This window comes from Erpetoichthys calabaricus, chromosome 18 (assembly GCF_900747795.2).
Source record: "Erpetoichthys calabaricus chromosome 18, fErpCal1.3, whole genome shotgun sequence".
NCBI lineage: Eukaryota > Metazoa > Chordata > Cladistia > Polypteriformes > Polypteridae > Erpetoichthys > Erpetoichthys calabaricus.
This window is the reverse complement of record NC_041411.2, coordinates 27,838,477-27,859,257: the sequence shown is the minus strand read 5'-3', so window position 1 is coordinate 27,859,257 and position 20,781 is coordinate 27,838,477. Positions and strand designations below refer to the sequence as shown.

At 42.3% G+C, this 20,781-nt stretch overlaps 1 protein-coding gene across 1 annotated transcript in view; it reads left to right on the top strand.

Moving 5' to 3' along the window:
• The window catches only part of cacna2d2a (calcium channel, voltage-dependent, alpha 2/delta subunit 2a), a 667,325-nt gene that overhangs the window by 208,118 nt on the left and 438,426 nt on the right, over positions 1–20,781 (top strand). The window contains exon 3 of the mRNA XM_028824557.2: positions 7,517–7,633. Within this exon, the coding sequence (XP_028680390.1) occupies positions 7,517–7,633 (117 nt within the window). The remainder of the gene's footprint in view (positions 1–7,516; positions 7,634–20,781) is intronic.

Sequence of the window (20,781 nt, the reverse complement as noted above, 5' to 3'; positions counted from 1 at the left end):
CACTGGCTCCTTCTTCAGGCAAGATATGCCTGATACCTCTTGGCATAACACCTTTCTATTTCATGGATTTTTTTAAATTTACGTCAGTACTTTTCTTTTTTTCATCTTTCATTTTAGATTTTGTTCTAGTTTTGATTTTTTTTTCTTTCATAAAAATAAATCTAAAAGTATAAAATGAAAAATGGTAATGGCGGGACAGTGGCATTCATGGCTTCCCTCTCTTTTTTCTTTTCTTAGATGTGTGTGTGTTTTCTTCATGTGACTAATGATTTTCCTCTAACGGACACTACAGTTGAATAGTTAAAATGAGAACAAGCCATTCAGTCCAACAAGCTCGTCCATCCCGTTCACTGAGATTACTTAAAATGAAATCAAATTGAGTTTTAAAACTCCCTAAAATTCTACTCTCCACCACAGCACTTGGTAATTTATTTCATGTGTCTGTGGTTCTCCTTTGACCTGCTATCAACTTTGGCTGTCAACCTCAGGTCTTCTCATACATGAGCTCCACTGTCGACCATTTTGCTCTCCCAAATCTGCCCTGGAATGAAATAGAGATGGAGCTGGTTCCCCATATGGCTCTGGTTCATCCACTTGGTGGTCAGCACACTTCAGAGTTGGCATAGCAGCCATGTCGATTTTACAGAGCAATAAGCACGCACACACAGAATAATCAGCCTGCACAACGCCTCAGCTTTCCTCCCGTGTGCTGCATATATTCCGTCCTTGACCTATTTTTCTAAAATAGCCGTGGTTAAATGTTCATTATTCAGCTGCCGTTGACCCTTCCTCATTCACTGCTATGGCTCCTCTCTCTCTGTCTGAGACTGCTTCATGTCAGATGAAGCGTCAGGCCACACTGAACGTGCCATCCGATAGCGTGAGACGGCCAAGGTCAGAATCAGTTTGACAAGTGGTCCTGGACACCCAGTAGTCTGTTTACGTTGTCAACTGGACTTTTTATTTCCTCCCCTTTTAATGCCTTGTGACGGCTCCATTTTCTGTCATTTCACTTCAGTTTACAAAATTTGTTTCCATCTTGGTAAAAAAGTTGATACAAATGTATGCCGATTTTTCTGCTTGTTAGTTGACTACTGTTCATTTCACATGATCCAGGATCTTCCTGTTTTTATTGTTGCTCATTTCTATTTCTAAATCTATGCAAGTTCTCTGAGTCTGTCTTCTGAGAGATATTTTTATGGCTATTATTTTAGACTTCTTTATCCTAGATGATTTACAAACAAGCCCTCTATCGCTTTAAAGTGTCATTCTCTGCCATTTGTTTTGTTCCAATGTGGCTCAGTCATGGCTGGTTTGGCTGACTGGCATGTCTAGTCTGGCTCAGTATGTTTGAATGGGGGCCCCTCCCACGGTTGGTTCTACCCTTGCACTTGGTGCTGCCCGGGTGGGCTTCAGTGTCCAGCACTGAATGCAGTGTGTGATCGCACCTTTTGTTAAGCAGGACACACAGATAAGTAAATAATTGTACTCTTTTGTAGTGTCGTTTGTTCAGTAATGGAGTGTTCTATCTGTGTCCTTGCAGCTCTTTTTACTCATGATAATTATCTTTGGCCCTTGTTATAAGATTCACTGACATTTGGTACCCAATCTATTAGTTCCCTGTAAGGCTTCTGCATTGCTGGCAAAAGATCTGCATCATCCACATATTGGAGATTATTTAAAATCTCTGTTTATAGACGTGCCGTCGTCCACATCCTCTACTCTGAAGAGACTCTCCAAATAGGCCTTGATTAAAAGTGATAAGGCACATCCATCCTGTGAATCTCCACTTCCGTGGATGTTTTCCCCTCATCTCAGACTGTTGCTCTTTGCTGACAGTATAAGTTATTGATTATTTGATGTCTTCTTCATCCAAGATGGATGCTTGTAGAATGTCTAATAACTTTTCACGTTGGACTCTATCAAGAGCTTTCTTAAAATCTAGAAAGCAGGCAAACGTGGCAGTTGACATTGCATGCCGGCTGTGTCATGATCTGCCCTCTCCTGAAGCCGAACTGCATCTCCTCACTGTTGGCATAGAGCTTCTTATATACAATATGTGGTCATGGATGATACACAGGAAAACTATCAGCACGTGGCACATCATACATATTGTGAAGTGGACTTCTTTGGGACAGGAATAAATATGAACGCTAGGCAATTGTCTAATGTGAGTATCTGTGCTAATTTAGAAGAAGAGATGAGGATAGGGTGAGGCAAATAGGGAGAGGTGAGGTTATACCCCCTGACAAAAGGAGTGTCCCTAATGAAAGCCCACCTGAACAGTAAAAAGGCCAGGTGTGACGGTGCAGGTCGGCTCCTGCTCCCCTCTTGAACCCGACACCATAAGTACCATAACTGAGATGAGCTGAACAGATGAGGAAACACTAAGCAAGGGGATAGTGAAAAAGTGCAAACGTGCTTTTAATTAAAAAAACAAGTTCAAAGAGCTTCCATAATAAATAATCCAATAAAATGAAGGTGTTTGTGGTGAATCAAAAGTTATGATAAATAAACCCATTAAAACCAGAGGTTAAAAACACACACTGACTGGATCCTTAATGATCTTTTTAGCAGAGGATGATCCCAGCCCACCTCCATCTTCGTCGCCCTGGCTCACACATGACTTGCACAGCTGGTGGAGACTCAGCAGCCAACCGACTCCCTCATCTTGGTTGCCTCCAAACAACTCCAGCTAGACCATCCGAGGTCGGTACTCCTCTCGTCATCCTTCACGCACCCGCAGTCGTACCTCAGATCCCTAGGGAGCTCATCTGCCATGCTTGCCCTTCTCCACACAAATGATCAGTGGGGTGAACCATCCCATGCTCCTTTTACGAGGGTCCCTGATTGCACTGCCTTTCCTCCCTAGGTGCCCGAGACTGCTCTTCCGACTCTTTTTCTTAACCTCCGAAGCCATTCCTCTTCTAACACCTTCCTTCCTCTCTCTCTCCCTAACCTGTGCAGGCTCTTTTTAAAGCTGTTAGCCAAGTGGGTGCAGGAGTGAGGGGCCACTACCTCTGTGGCAGCATGGAGGCTCCTGATTGATCTGCCCACCTCTGCATGTGAATGCAGTGCTTCTGCTAACCGCGGAGTGAAACTCATGTTAACCACCCTCACACCCGCTTAGAACCTGCACCTACACCGGGTACGAATGTTTATTTGAAATTGGCACTGCGCCAGACCGGGCATTCAGAGTGCAGCTAAAATTGACTCCATTGCAACTCCTTAAATCTCCATGTCCAAAGCATGATGGAAGGTGATTTCCCCCCTAATCGGAGATGAGCCACGGCGACCCCCACTCTAAGTGCTTCTATCTCATTTACAATTAAACGGCAGCGCTCTATTTCAAAGACCCAAGGTGCCGGCAAAGAATGGGTGAAAGCGACGGCACTGGCAGCGATTGAAACACAGTCCTTTCAAGGAGCAGGGAGGTCAGCCGTCTATTCAGCAAAGGCCGGTGAGGAATTCTCATTTTGTAAAGTCGGGAGCACAGCAAGCCTCGGCTGCTTATCAGAAATTCTTTGGGACCTCAGGCTCTTGGATTCTTAATTAACGTTTTGTTTGATTTTAATGAAGTGTTTCACACCTTTGCTTTGTGTCAGAGCCCGGGGAGAGGGACGATTTGCTTGGCGCCGTCTCAGAGGAGATGACGTTCACACTCCAGCACACTAGGACTTGTTGCACGTCTGGTGTGTTATGATTCTGCATGGCATGTGCCCTACCTGCCCTCGAGGGCCTATCAGTGTGACAGGAGACGTCAGAGCGGCTTCAACACTGCACTTTGTCATGCTGGCACTGCTCTGGTTTTGCACCACTTAATGCTGCCACCTCTCGTGATTTTTTGGCACACCACCTTTTTTTATTTCTCTACTACTTCATCTTTTTGCCCCACCTGTGACATAGTGGTTAAGGCTTTGAACAGTAAAACCCTGAGGTTATTTGTTCAAATCCCACTACTGACACCATGTGACCATGAGCAAGCCTGTACTGGTGAACTGAAAAGACAAAAGAAAAAGTAACCAATTGAATCTCAGATGGTGTAAGTCGGCTTTGAAAAAGGCATCGGTCAAATAATAAGTAATATTGTAGAGGAATGTGAGGCCAGTCACCGCTGTCAGTCTTTTATCTCATGCAGTGCCTTTTGTTTTAAATGTTTTGCAAAAGTTCTTGGTCCCTTGGTGTGCATCTGTGTGGTTTGAATGGACGTGCCCTGCAGATGACAACTTGGAGTCGATGTAACAAGCGCAACAGTCCTACTCTGTATAGTGCCTTACACAGTAAACACCATCGCAGAGGGCAAGATTACAATTCAAGAGTAATCGGGCAATTTACTGAGATGGGTAGCACAGAGGTGTTTGTGGTCGGATGAAGCAGTTCTGATTTTGCAGGGTGCCTTTCACAGAAACTGTTTGAAATGTTACAGTGGAAGTGTATAGACAGGAATGAATGAAATATATATGATTAAGAAGACAGATCTTTTTATATATTATGAGAGATGTTCAAAAACTTTCCGCACTTTTATATTTTCGTTGGAAACGGTGATTGGTCGAGTCTGAGAGTGTCATGTGACTAGCTCTGTCTGGCAAGCCGGCGGCCCTTGCAGTTTAGTATAAGAGATGTCACTCTGCAAAACGTATACATTACACCAAAGAGGAACAGCATTCTGTCATACGCTTTTTATGGGCAGTAGGTGTGCCGGTAGCACAAATTCATGTTCGCATGTGTGCTCGATATGGGGATAAAGTTCTCTCTTGTTGAGTCGTCTATGAGTGGATTGAAATGTTCCAAAATGGCTGTATTAGTGAGACGGAAGCAGAGAGCTCCGGACGTCTAGCTACAGCCACGACCATGAGGAATGAAGAAAGGAACTGATTTGAGAAAAACAGAAGAATGTTTAGCTGACGGCATTAAAAAGTTGGTACGACGCTGGGAAAATTACATAGCAAAGGAAGGTGACTATGTAGAAAAGTGATGTCATTTGTTTTTGAAATTCTTAATAAATAGAGTCAAAAAAAAAAAAGTGTGGAAAGTTTTTGAACATCCCTCGTATATTGTGTAGAGAAGGCCCCATGGTGGCTTCAGATCCCAGCTTAGATCCTGGCCTTGTGATTTGTACACCTTCTCCTTGTGCCCGTGTGGATTTTCCTCACCGTGTTACTTCTGATTTGCTTTCATAGCCAGACCCATGTAGGAGTGGGCCATGAAATGGAGTGGCGTCCAGTCTGTATTGTTTTCCACTTTGTGCTCACTGCTTCCAGGGCAGCCAGCAGCTCTTTTGTGACAAGCAAATTAGGAAATGGATGGATTCACATTTGGACAAAACCAAGTCGGCAGTGTATGCCTGTGAAAATCAAACAGATGAGCCCCAATTACAAAGTTGGCCTGTTTAGTGTTGAGGTCTCCTTGCTTGGAACGTCAGAAATTGGTCAAGAAGAAATGGCAATTTCTGGAATCTTCTTCCCTTTTTCACATCCTGAATTAATTTCATATAGCACCATTCACAGTAAGCACTCTCTCAGAGAAATCTGATAATTCATTAAAATTCATACACAGTACAAACCAAATAGATGTGTTTAGCATAATGCCTTTGTATCGAGCAACATCTTAAGTATTGAAAATTAAGAGAAATCAGTTATCCTAATAAACTGGAAATCAGGCACTGCAAGGTCCAGGCCCTGGACCTCCTTTGACCCCCTATTGGACACTGGTTCAGAAAGTGGATGAAATAAAGCACTGGATATTTGACGTAAGGCAAGGAGTACCTTCTCAAAGAGTGTTTAAGGTCAACTGTCAAATGAGCAGATATTTATTTCACGCGGGCACAAGGAGAAGGTGTACAATCCACACGGGCAGTATCTAGGCTGGGATTTGAAGCCACCGTGGGGCCTTCTCTACACAATATACCAGGGACGTTCAAAAAGTTTCTGCACATTTTTAACTCTATTTATTAAGAATTTCAAAAACAAATGACATCACTTTTCTACATAGTTACCTTCCTTTGCAATGTAATTTTCCCACCGTCGTACCAACATTTTAATGCCGTCAGCAAAAAATTCTTCTATTTTCATGAATCAGTTCCAGGGTTCTTTCTTCATTCTTCGTGGTTGTGACTGTAGCTGGATGTCCAGAACTCTCTGCATTTGTCACACTAGTACGGCCATTTTCAAACATTTCAATCCACTCATGGACGACTCAACGAGAGAGAACTTTATCCCCATGCTGAGCACACTTACTTCCCATAAAAGCATATAACAGAACACTGTTCCTCTTTGGTGCAATGTATAAGTTTTGCAGCCATCTTCACCACAAGGTGACAACTCTCATACTAAACTGCAAAGGCAGCCTAGACAGAGCTAGTCACATGACACTCTCAGACTCGACCAATTACTACTCCTCCCGCCTTCACCGTTTCCAACGAAAATATAAAAGTACGGAAACTCTTTGAATGTTCCTCATAATATACAAAAAGATCTGTCTTCTTAATCATATATATTTCATTAATTTCCGTCTATCCTGTCTACACGCTTTGTTTTACATGGCACCATTCCTACGGTATTGAGTACATTTGCTCAGTGCATCGCCTCTGTGCAGCGATCTACTGATTTGAGCGCATCTAAGAGAAAATGTCTGTATGTGATTTTTTTTTATCCCTACTCTAGTTTATAAAACAAAGTTTTTTTGATATAGCGTCTTTCATATTACAAAGAAATTCAAGGATATAAAGTCAAGATAAGCCATATTCATTGAAATATGAAATGTGATAAATTAGACAAAACTGACCCAGTTTTGTTTTATACAGCACCTCAGCGGCATGGCGGTTAGCCATGCAGTACCCTGGCCATTGCCTGTGTAGACTCTTCATGTTCTCCCCGTGTCCGTGTGGCATTCTGGTCAGGCTAACATTCTCTTAAGTTGTCTTTCAGTGAGTAAGAACCCTCTGATGTGTTTTACTAAGCAATCCTAACATGAAGCTCCATACAGAATCAGATCATCAGATTCTTCCATCCAATTCCGTTGGGGATTTGAGGAACTGCCAGCCTTGGACATGAGGCACAAGCCAATGGTAGATGGGATGCCAGTGCAGGGCACACTCACTCATAGTGAGACAACTCGGAGATGCCACTTAACCTCACACACAGAGATCTTTGAGATATGGAGAAAAATGGAATAGCTGAAGAAAAGGCGCCTCCACGGACAAGAGGAGATCAAACAAAGTGGACACATGGGGTGCACAGGCTGGTAGTCAAATCCAGAATTTAAGGCAGCAGTGACTGAGTGAATGAAATACATCTGTTACTGTTGCATATATAGTGCCTTTTATACTTGGCTTATATAATTATTAGCTTTTATTTTTTTCTCTTTATTTCAAACTGCACAGCCCATTGGCCTTTGCATCACGTTGAGAGCGAGAGGCTCTCTCACGCCGGGCCGCCCACCGCGTGAAGTCTATGACTTTTATGAGCAGCCAACAGCTTGTGTTGATTTCCTCTTCTGTGTTTCTCTTCTTCTGTAGATCTACAACGAAAAAAGAAACCAGTTTGAGATCAAGAAGAACATCCCGAGGGAGCTGGTGGAGAAGGTGGCATCGGACATCGAGAAGCTGCTCGCTAAGAAACGAAAAGCACTGGAGGTAAGCGGGACAGAGCCCTGTGCTCAGAAATGGCTGCCCTGCCGTGCAGTACAGTTAGCTATTTGACATCATACTGGTCAGCAGCCTTAAAATGTGCCGTTGACAGTTTATTGTGCTTTTCATTATGAGAGGAATCCCTTTCTTCATTATGTTTGTATTTTTTTTATATAGCACCTTTTGCATTCTTTAAATTGCACCATGGGAAATGTGTAGATCAGTCATCCCAAAGGCTCATCGACGCCATGCTTAACTCTTTGAGGGCTGAATATTTTTTCCAAAAAACTCAGTTTTCTGAAAAACACACAAAGCAATAGATTTCACACATAAATCAACATAAAAAGTCTGTTACATCTCTGGTGGCTGGGGGCACCTCAATGGACAGCAGGAATGCACAGTGGGCCTGCTGCATGGCTGTCTTCGCACAGCAGGTGGGTTGTGGTGGTGTTTGCAGTGTAACGCATTATGTGGTGGGCCTCCCAGGCAAATGCTGCTGTAGGAGCATCAGCTATATGAAAGTGTTCAGCCCCACGATCATCTGGGGACCAATCAGATGATGCTGGTACCTCACTTTCGTTTTCAATATCCATCTCCAGATCACTTGCATCAAACTCTGAGTCCGACAAGTCAGAGTTCTACTCAACGAAATTACGTAAAACGTCCATGAAGTATTTTGCTTTGCACAAATTTGCATCTGGTCTCTCACCAGATGTCGGTGCCATTTTAGAGGTTATTTGCTCACCCTTATATTTTAGTTCGACTCTCTTTGCTAGAAGGAAAGTTACATAGCTTTGTTAAATTTAACCTCGATTCTCTATGCGTGCATGAGTAGCGAAGAGCAAATAACCTCTAAAATGGCACCGACATCTGGTGAGAGACCAGATGCAAATTTGTGCAAAGCAAAATACTTCATGGACGTTTTACGTAATTTCGTTGAGTAGAACTCTGACTTGTCGGACTCAGAGTTTGCCGGGAAGAAGCAGTGCTCATCTTCTGGTCGCCTACCTGTGGCCACATCAGGCCAGCCTTTCTCCTCCTCTGTGGCTACCCTTTCTTAATTTCTGTGTTCCTTCTCCATTGTCTTCTTCCACTGTCTTTGAGCTCACTTATTTAGCCTGACTGAGATCATTTCTGAATCACAGCTTTTATGATATTTGAGTTCAGCTGCCTTACTGCCTCCTAGTGGTGTATTTTGTTCTTTACAACACTGAACCTTAATATCCTCAATTTAAAGGTCAGACAATAGGAATGCATAACATGGCCCCTCTTGCCACCTATTGGCCAGGTTCATGAGCTCCCAGAATCCTTTGTTTTGGTGGTGTAGTCCTGGACTAATGGACATAACAAACAGTGTCTGAGCACTTATGGGCAAGCCACTCAGGCTAGCAAGTATAATCTCTGATTGTCTTGTCCACTTTTGCCATCTCCATGTGTGACTGTGGGCTAAAACCCGCTTGAGATCTGTCCACACCGAGAACGGGTCAGCCACGCTAGTCCACACATGGCAACTTTCAAATTGCATTGCGCAGTGAATACAGTATCATTCATTCTTGGAAGTGTCACAAAGTGTAAGGGGTTCACCTGTAGGGTTTGGCACACTCAGGACTTTAAGTGTGTGCTTCTTGGAAGAGCTCCATTCCAAAAGTGCCTTACAAGTCATCAGTTATACAAAGCGTGAGCACCTTCATCCTCACGGAGCCTTTGTAAGGTGCCTCCTGTGTGACCAAAAGGCAGTTTTGGTATATTCAAAGTGTCAAAAACAATCAACAGATTAGAATAAGCTGAACAAAAATAAACTGTTATGTCAAATGCTTATTGTATTACCAAATGGACACAAATTGCTATTTGCATTGTCTGTCTAAGTAGGTGTATAATTACAGTGTAAGGAAAGAGGCAATCCAACGGACAAAAGTAGTAATAAACATGCAGATTATGTACATTGCAAAAGATATACTTAAGAGAAAATAAATTTATACCATAAAGAAAAAACACCGGTCAGAGAGATGCATGCAAAAACCATGTTGAAATATAATAATGTGATACAATGTAGGTCATGTAACAATACAGTTAATACACAACAGACCTATAATATCATGGAAATCAAATAAAATGACAGGGAGAAGACTTGCAATAAAGCGCGACTGCGATGGGCTGGCACCCTGTCTGGGCGTTGTTCCTGTGCCCAGTGCTTGCTCCAGCCCTCCCCGAGCCCCTTAGAAAATGGCAGGGTATAGTACATTTATTAAAAATGAAATGATGAAAAAAAATAATAAAGGAAAAAAAAAAATCTAATCTTGCATTAACTTAAGAATCCAACTATTCACATTCAGATAAAGAAATCAATAAAAGTAAAGCAAAAAGCCTGGGGTACAATGAATGTAATAATGGTGAGCGCACACTCAGTAGACTGCATAGTTCTTAGCTTATAATGGGCGTAAAGCAAGCACTCAGCATCTTCTATAAGGAATATTTTCACTGGAATCATAATAAAGCACTATGATATGGTGTGGTTTCGAGGCAGAGCATACATATTTTAGAAGAATGTAAGAAAAACAAGCTAAACATTTAAAAAAAATTCTTAATTAGGATAGCAAAGTACCAATAGAGAGAATGGAGTAACTATTGTTCAGGCCCAGATACACATTCTAATTGGTCCTGTCTTCTTACCGACAGATCACAAGGGGGCTGTGTGAACAAATCTGAAGAAATAGCAATAGATTAGATATAAACAGGCGTGAAAGAACAACACTAAAATCAAGTTTAAAAGAGTACAGACAGCCAAAGCTTAGCTCACTATTACATCAATGATAAGATGGGCTGTAAAGGGTATGGGCTGAAAAGACCTGAAACTGGGGAAAGAAAGAGGAGAAGAGAGTAAAAAGGTAATACAACCGAACACTTGAAGAAACAGGCAGCATGATGTACAGATAATCAGTGAAAGAATCAACATTGAGCTCATAATGGCCACGCAAGACACACAACAGTCTGAAGCTGTCTGCGTCGAAATGAAAATAGGAGTAATGTCTCCAGTTCACATTCACACAAGTTTCGTTTTCTGTGTTCTCCCATGGATTGAAAGTAAAGATGTCACTCAGGAACCAAATTGATGTGGTGATTGCAATAACAGCAACAATTTATTTCTTGTATAGCCCATACTCACACAAGGAGTGCCGTGATAGGCTTTAACAGGCCTTGTTTTTTGATGACCCCCAGGCCTTGACTCTCTAAGAAGATAAGAAAAAAACTCCCAAAAATTCTCTTGTAGGGAAAAAAATAGAAGAAATCTTGGGAAAGGCAATTGAGAGAGAGAGAGAGAGAGAGACCCCTTTCCAGGTAGGTTGGGCATGCAATGGGTGTCAAAAACATAACACAAGTAATCCTATTCACAGAGCTACTGTAGATGGTCAATATATCTTTGCCACCTCAGAAATACAATACAACAGTACAATAGTAACAATACAAAGCAAAATGCAAGAATAGATGATACCACTCACTAAATACAGAACTATCACATGAGGATACAGATTTGTTCAGAGTCCTGGAGGTCTCTGCCAAAAAGCTGCACCCCCCTACTAGCCATTCCACAGCTGAAGTCAGTGCTGTGCCTGCCAATCTGATGAAAGGACCCTTCTACCCGATGATTAAAGTGCTCCTTTATCTGAGATGACTTTTTCATAGACAGGCAAATAACTTGGGATTAGGCAGTGGCACCAAGTGCTTCATGTGAGTAACGAGAAGGGAAACAGAATAGGTGAGGATTAATAACCAATTATAACTATCATATTACTTATGTTTTAGTGCTAATGACTTACAACAGAGTTGCAGTCTGCACAGTTAATCAGCAGCTCTACTCAGGGTGTGCTAAACTGAAGTTGTGAGTCTTGAGCCGGGATTTGAAAGCTGAGACTGAAGGGGCACCTCTTATAGTAGCAGGCAAACCATTCCACAGTTTAGGGGTCCCATAACTAAAAACTCGACCTTCCCCTGTTACTTTATTAATCCCTGGAATGAAAAGCAGACCAGCATCTTGAGATCTTAATGTTCGTTCTGGTTTGTAAGTCATGATGTGCTCAGATAAGTAAGTCGGACCTCTGCCATTTAAGGCTTTATATGTTAAAAGGAGGATTTTGAAGTCTGCCCTAAACTTAACCAGGAATCAGTGTAAGGATTTAAGAACTGGGGTTATGTGTTTGTATTTTCTTGTTCTTGTAATAATTCTTGCAATAGCATTTTGAATTAACTGAAAGCTGTATAAAGAACAATTTGAACAGCCAGTGAACACGGCATTGCAGTAGTCAATCCTACTTGAAACAAATGCATAATTAATTTCTCAGTATCCTGTATATCGCCTTAGTTTGCCAACATTTTTAAGATGGAATAAACATGTTTTGGACAATTTTGTAATGTGCGCTTTACATGACATGCCTAGAGTCAAAGATTACTCCTCGTATTTAAGGGCTGATTCAGTAAAACTAATGGCAATTCCAACTGAGTAAAATAATGACAATGTTGTGATCAGCATCATTCCCTCCAATAATTAACAGCTCTGTTTTCGCTGTGTTCAATCAGATTGAGATTGGAATCAGAATCAGAATCACTTTTATTGGCCAGTACTTAATGTACAGGAATTTGACTTGGTAGATTTGGAGTAGCTTATAACAGAACACAACACCACATACAAATAACATAAATAGCATAAGACAAAAAGAAAAACTTCAAACAAGTTTGCAGAATGGTACAATTATAAAGGAGATGTTCAAATGATGATGTGAAAGTGTGACTGTGTAGTGTGTATGCACATGCACACACATACAGTACATGTACATATGCTCTACACACACACATTCATACAGTATTGGACAAGTAGTTGTCCTCCATCCTCTCCTTTAATTCACTAACACATCTAAGTAACATCGGAGAAACGTCATTTGATCTATACCTGGATGTCGCCCGTGTGCGAGTGAAAATTACTTTGTTTTCAAATGATAGATCCCAGTGGAAGCATGAAAAGGGAAAACAGTACAGAGCCTTGCAGGACACCATATTGAACTTCTGTGTATAATGATGGAGTACTGTCATTACATTTCTGCTCATATTGGAATTGATTTGATTAATAAGAACTAAACCAGGCAAGGGCAGTGCATGTGAGCCCAATGTCTCTTTCTAGCCTGTGTTGTAAAATAGAATGGTCAACGGTGCCAAACTGCGCTTAAGTCTAACAGCATAACTACAATGGAATTTCCTTCATTGGATGACATGAGCATGTCATGAATATTCATTTTTATATATTTTTTTTAAACTATACATGGGTACTGGAAGGTGGAAATCGGGAGTGGATAAAAGTGCATACACAAGCATATAGTTTTAACTTGATTTGAGATGTACCGTATATACTCACGTATAAGTCAGGTCTTGAAACCTGAAAAATCGATCATAAAATCAGACCCCGACTTATACGCCCGTTCAAATATGCAACACTTATTTATTTATTTATTTTTTACATCTTCTTACCTCCTCCAATCTCACATCAGTTTCTCAGATGCATCGAATTTTGTTGCAGCAGCACACTTACCAATTTCTTTCGATAGTTCAAAGACGTTTAATTTAAAACCAGCTTCATATTTTCTTCTGATCGAACGCTCCATCATAGATAAGGGATGCTCTTACGATAAAGATGTACGAGAGTGTGTAATAGTTTGGGTATTATCGTGTGGTCACATAGGCACAATACATAGAACAAAATAGGCATTGTGCTCTGTGGTTACCCTCTCAGGTGGGCGTTAACATATCATCATCTCTTGAACCAAAAGCGTGATTTTTCCGCATTTGACTTATACGACCGACATTATAAAATACCAGAAATTATACGGTAAAATCAAGTCCCGACTTATCCGCGGGAGAACTTTTCCACGAGTATATACGGAATTTATAAGGGAACTTGACGTGGGACCTGCCGTACATACTGTACAGTTTTATCAATCCAATATTTTTGTTGTTTGTTTACGGCACTTTTGCCTTCCTAGCTTAAGCAAAATATTAGTATGGAGTCTAAGCAAGACTTTCTACATGAGGGCCCCGAAAAGAGCGACTAGCATGTGACTGTAAAAAGCCCTAGATTTTGAGAGTGGAATTAATCGCTACTACATATTTTAAAGAGTATAATCCTTTTTCCATAGGAGGAAGAACAGGCTTACAGTTCGTTACTATTTTTTCTTGTTTTTTGATTCTTTAAAGAGTGTCATTGGGACTCCGTGCTTTTTCTTTTTATTGTTTTTAATGACACATCACTGCTTTTGATTTTGACTGTTGTACACATTTATATTTTTGGTCTGTGTCGTATTCCTTTACACCACTGACGTTGGTTCATGAATTTCTAGAAGTTCTGGGGTCAAGGTTGTGCTATTATCTGAAAGGCCCACCATAAGCTGCAGCAGAATTCCATTCCCGTTAAAAACTGGCTACCGTTTCACAGGTGGTCTCTTTCATTCTACTGTCCAGTCCTCCTGCCCAGTCTCTGAGTTCCATGCACTGGTTACCCCCTGCACTGGTTTGATTCCAGCATCACTCTCTGTTCTCCGTATGTCGTTGTCTCTGTCCTGCAATGCCTTTTCCTGCTTGCACTTCTCTTTTTCACCGGCCGTCTTCTTTAACTTCAGTGCTGGCAGGTGCAGTGACTCTCTCTTTGTGTCACAGTGGTGTCAGGGTGAGGACTGAACTGGCAGCCTTGTGGATTACAGCCCAGCAATAGGCTGCTAGTAGTGGGCTGTCGGTGTGAAAGATGCTATAGTCACAACTGTCAATGGAAGTGCTGAAATAAATCTTTATATACAGCCCTGATCTGGGGAATAAATACCCTTACTGAACAGAAACTGACTGTCGTATGCTTTAAAGGCTTACCCTTCACGAAAGGCACTTTATAAACTAAAGCAAGAACAAATCTTTAAATCTTTTAGCAATGCTTTACTGTTTTCTAATTTTAATTTAACGGATTCTCAGTTATAAAGGGCATGTATAGCACAGTCTATTGGATTAGTTGCAGGCCTCACGAGTCCATAGCACCGGACAGCCCGCTGACCCATGTAGCTCTCGTCTCCATGATGCTGTGAAAGCTGTCAACTTGATACTCCTGATGTGCCATGATGGTGGGCTGGCACTGCCTCCTCCTCCTCCTCTCTCTCTCCTGCTCTAGCCTGGGGAGGATCTCATGTGCAGCAGGCTGTCGGGGTGACCATTGTCGAGCCGCTCTTGCATGCAGCACCACTGAGTTATGAGGCGTCCCTTGTATGCAGCATCCCGCTGGCAGCCATTAGCTCTCCTCAGCCTGTTTACACAGCCCTGCTGAAGACAGTCATTCCCCAGTGCCACTTCTATTTGTTTTCTGCTAATTGAAGAAGGGAAAATGTAATTAGTGTGTGCGAGAACATGGAGAGGATGCCTTTGGCCGTCCATGCTGCACCTCTTCTTCTTCTTCTTGATCTTGAAGACACTTTTTTTTGCATAACCACACGGGCTGCTTATGTCCACAATGCCATCTTTGTATTTTCTTCTTAGACGCCATTAAACTGTTTGATACTCGTACCACTCCAGTCCATGAGGCCACTTGTTGCTTGACATTCTGGGAGCTTGTGAAACGAGAAGAGAATTGTGGGACAGGGCTGGGCCTTCGTATTCCTCAGCTGTTTATTTTCTTTGGGCAGCATGGTGGTGCTGTGGTTTGCACGGCTATCCCACAGCTCCAGGATATTTCATTTGTCACATACACAGTTATACATGTACAACGTGAAGTGACATGTCAACCTGTGTTTCTACTCCGGTTAAGCAAAAGAGAGTTAAAAGATGAAAAATATAAAGAAGAAAAGCTTTTTCAGAAGATGTTGTCCACCTAAAGCTAAGCGTGTTCAGGCCAGGCCATTACTTGAATGGGAGACTGACTGGGGGGGGGGAGCTTGGGTTTGCTGCTGGTAGAGGCGTTGGTGAGGCTAGCAGGGGGCTCTACCCTTTGGTCTGAATGTGGATCCCAATGCCCCAGTACAGTAACGGGGACACTGTGCTGTAAAAATGGCATCCTGACTCTCTGTGGTCATGAAAGATCCCTGGGCATCCTTCATAAATGAGCAGGGTGTACCCCGATATCCAGGATAAATTGCCCTCCACGGCCTAGTCATTGTAGCCCCCTAATCTCTAATTGGCTATCTCTCTCTCTCTCTTACCACTTCACCACCTATTAGTTAATATGTGGTGAGTGGAGTGTACTGGGACAAAAATGGCTACCATCACATCATCTAGGTGGATGCTACACATTACTGATGGGTGAAGTGGCTCCCCACTCACTAAAAGTGCTTTGAGTAGTGAGAAAAGTGCTATATAAATGTAAAGAATTGTTGTTATTATCATTATAAACAGAACAACTTTAATTCGAAATATAATACGGCTAAATAGAAACAGCTTTAAATATAAACTACCAGTATACAAAATACAAGGTAAAACATACAGGGGCAAAATGGCATAATGTTATTTCATATATTATATTATGGCATAATATATTTGGAATAATATATAAAGAGGGTGGTCGTGTGAGGTATGACAAAAGATTTCAAAATAAATGTTGAGGCACTGGCTGGGTAGCCCTATTTAATTAACAAAGAGATATGTAACAAAAATAGCGCTCAGTGGCACAAACAAGCACACTTATAGGGCTGCTATGCCTTCGTTAATCTTAATGTCAGGTCTGGAGTGGAGCTGCATTTGCACATGAGCTCGGTACAAATTAAATGCCACCTTCTGGGAGCGCCTCAAATATACAGGCCTCTGACTGGAAGGAGCGGATTCAGTTGCCCTCACAGGGCGTCTTCTCTGTGCTGTGGGAACAGAAAGAGATGAAACCGTTTGCAACAGCGCCCCCTCTCATCCCGGGGTGGTATTGCGTAACAAAGTATGAGCCAGGAAGGTGATCTTCAGACAATCATGTGTGACAATATATAAATCAATAAAAAAACTGTCTGAATTAGTGTAAACCTCTCCAATTCGTGGGTGTGTATAAGAATGCAACGATTTATTTCATGAGATACATAATGAACAACAATATTAAAATGTGTGCTTCAGTGTGAATGTTTAAAGTCTAAATGTTCCCAATTGTCATTAAAATGTGTCTGATTGAGGTCCATAGAGGGCTAGGTCCCTAGTAAAGGATCAAATATAACATTATATTCATGATCATTAACCTCGAAATAGCATAAAAACAACACTCTCCCATTTTTTGGAAGTTTTGTGGAAAGGAATAGATTTGATCTCTCAGAGCCCATTAGTGGGTGAAACCCTGGGGTTGGTTGATATGATACACACAACGTCAAGTCCTCCTGATCATTTATCCTGAGGGCACCTATTAGTTTACTATTTATCATAAGGGTGTAATGTCTTGCACAAAATATGGTCCAAAATAATCTACAAATTAGGTTTTTTTTTAGGTCTAGATGTTCAAAAAGGTCAATTAGACATCAAGACACATTGAACAGTGTGGGTTTTCTTGTACTGGTGAATCAGGAGGCATCAGACAAAAACAACTGAAGTGATTTCAAAGCGTTAATAATTAATTCTTATGAAGACGAGATATGACAAATATGAGGCAGGAGTGCGATCACATGAGACCATGGTGTAGGTAATGGTCCAAAAACGCTGTGGAGCATGTCCGGGTTGAGAAGCCTTGCGGCCTGAGGCTCCTCCTGAGCCTCTGTATTTTGGCCTTAAGACTGAAGAACCTTTTGTCTGATTTGAGTAGATGGAATGATCCATTACTAGAGCGGAAGGAATCCATGGTGATTTTGGTCGCTTGGTGAGGCCTATACACTGGTACTGTGAGTGCTGTGCAGAGTGGAGGCAGAACCTCTGTGTTTTTCTCAGTTGATTCTGGGGTTTGTCAGGGATGTGTTCTTGCTCCTACCCTGTTCAATGCTTGTATGGACTTGGTGTTGGTCACGGGGTCCATCCGCTGTGGGGCATCTGTTGGTTAAGAAAGATGCACTGATCTTCACTTTGCTGACGATGCTGTGATCTTCACGGAGTCAATGGATTCTCTGATTGGAGCTCTCGAGAAACTGAGTGAGGAGTCTGGTGTCTGGGCTTGTTAGGGTCCTGATAAAAAACAACATCTAGGCCTTTAATGACCTCTTGGGCACAGCCATCAGCAGTGTGTCTGTCTGCAGAGAGAGTGTCGACCTCATTGAGAGGTTTACTTACTTCGGCAGTGACACTCACATCTTGGGTGACTCTTCCTATGAAGTCAGTAGACGGATTGGGAGAGCATGGAGGGTCATGAGGTCGCTGGAAAAGGGATTTGTGGTGCTCCCAATAATTTTGCAAAAGGACAAAGGTTTTTAGAGTCCGGGTGCTTCCAGTCTTGCTATATAGTTGCGAGACATGGTTACTGTCCAGTGACCTGAGATGAAGACTGGACTCCTTTGGTACTGTGACTATTCAGAGAATTCTTGGTTTTACTTTGTGTTGAATGAGTGGCTACTCAGAGTCCCAAATGAGGTACATTACCTGTATTGTGGCGTGATTTCCCAGGGGTGATCCGGCTTGCAGGATCCTCATTGTTGAAGACCTGAGTGGCTGGACCAGGTCAAGGGGCCACCCATGTAACACCTGGCTGTGGCAGATAGATGGTAATTTCCGAAGGGTGGGTCTGGACTACTTGTCTGCCTGGGGGGTTGCCAACCAGAATCCCAAGGTGTGTGGTTGTCTGGTGGGTACAGCAATGCGCTGTACCAGTGCACGGTCCCTAACCTGACCTGACGTGATGGTGGTGTGTGGAATATGGGAGATAACATCTTCAGGTGACCTATTTGGGAGGTTGGCGAACTGCAGCTGGTCTATGGTGCTAGAGATGAAGGAGAAAATGAAGCATTTAATGAGCCTTTCAAAGAGCTTCATGACAACTGAACTTGAATCATGGCCTGGTCACTAGCTGTGCAGATGTGGCATGTTACCAGGGGAGTGTGATGGATGACTGCCCCATCAGCCTTTGAGTCCAGGAGTTTTGCCTGCCTTGTATGCAATGCTGATGGGATAGTCATTGGAAGCAAAATGACTGAATGATGGGTTCAGATAATGGATGGAGAGTGAATATTTTTACTGTTCATGCCTGCCAAACCTTAGAGCCAGTCAGGCATAGGACTGATGCCATGTACCATTGGGTGTTCGGTGTCCGGGGTGTTGGCTGCTGGAGAAATTGGTTCCTTCCATGATGTTTCACCAGACTAAAGTGTATAGCAGATCAGCATTTACCCACAAATCCCATTGGGATTAACATGTAGGAAGAGTGCACTGCGTTCATTGTCAGCAGATTCAACACAACACTGTGGAAAATGGCTCGGCAGAGATTTAGGAATTCTCTCATGCAAAGACTCTGGAATAATTGAATTACCAGGCTACACTGAGCCAAGCAACAGTTCATCAAATCCTTTGGCCTGTGCGATTCTGAGCTGGATCAGGTGGAGACTTCCTGCTCACAATAACATGCTGAGCCTCAGTATTGGACACAAAATGACACAACGCCAGGCAACCATCCAGCTAGCCGTCCATTCACAGCCTGGAAAGAATTCACTTGTGGCCGCATTGTGTAGGATGTCAGCTTGGATATTCGAGATATCACATTGTTGGTTAGGGGGAGCTCAGCTGCATTATACACAAAAAAGTTTTCAGACTATTCAGAAACTCTGGCTCTGAATGTCACAGTGTGCATGTCCTAAACTTGATTGGACAGCTGACAGCGGTAATTGAATTGGAGAAAACCAAAATAGTTTTAAGGAAAGGTCAATGAAATTTGAGTGGCGTCAAGTGTTTGTAATCGAATTCCTGGCTGTTTCATTTGTGACACGACCTCCTGAATCCATCTAATCTGAATGCACGTGTTGCCTTATTAGCAGCCTTGTGAAGTGCATGGCGGAGGAGAAGCTGCCGCATCAGAAGATGGTGGGCTCCAGTAAAAGGGCTACAATTTGTCAACCAAAAATTTAAGAGTATGCCTTTTTAACTTCTAGTTTTTTTGATAGCTTCCTTTTGGACGGACATAGCTGCACCCACTCTTCTTGATGACCACTTAATACTGTTTTTACGAGCCGGCTTCCCAGGTCCCCCTACATCAAGTCAAGTCAAGTGGTTTTATTCATGACTGGTGGTCACGGATGGACCAGGTTACTAATGCCAATCATAAGTATCCTGGCCGCTTTTGCATAGAAGCTAGGACTGTGGTGCACAGTCTGTCCTGCCTCTGTTCAGTGTGACAGGCCGGGGTTGGATGATTTATTATTTACCCAACTTAATTCTAGAATAATCTGGACCAGGCCAATGGTATTTCAGCCAGGTGGGCTTGATGGTCATTTTGTGAAAAGTTCAGAAACACAGAGTGGTAGACCACTTAGTTAAAAGATAGCCTGCTCTCCTGGCTTAGAACAAAATGTGCCCCCTGTTATAATGGAGATTAGCCCCCCAGCCTGAAAAAAAAGATTTATTTTAAACCCACCAGCATCTCCTATGAAGTCAAAAACTATTCAAACAATTTCAGAAACTGCACTGTGCCTGGCCAATTTGTTGCAATTCATGTGCAATTCATAGTGCGGCATTAACATAATAAGAAGGAAACATTTTTAGACTTCAGTGTTTTCATTTACTTGATTTTGTTCAAATCCTCCAAATTGTTCTTTCTGCCTCGGCACATCTTTATTAGTTTCGTGATTAATGTGTGAAATACATCGTGGTAATCGGGGGGAGTCGCTTTGTCTGAACACTGACCTCTTACTCTGGTACTGTGACATAAACAATAAATTAGATATGGAGAATGTTATCAGTTCAGATATGCATATCTTTTTCATATGAATTGCATCATATGCAGATACACAGTCTGCCAAGAAAAACACGCCAGCATCACATAAAATTGCCACTTTTCATTACGTATATAACTGAAACCCTGTTTCTGAAAGACCACCGCAGATTTGCTTTGACTGTTTTGTTACCCACTGATGATTAAAGTGTGTGCTAATGTCACTCCTGATGACTACTGGGATTTGAAGTCCTTTTGGTACTACTGCCACAGTATCATCCCAATATCAGGCTTGTCTGTTCACTGACTAAATATAGCCACACTGCAACACTTG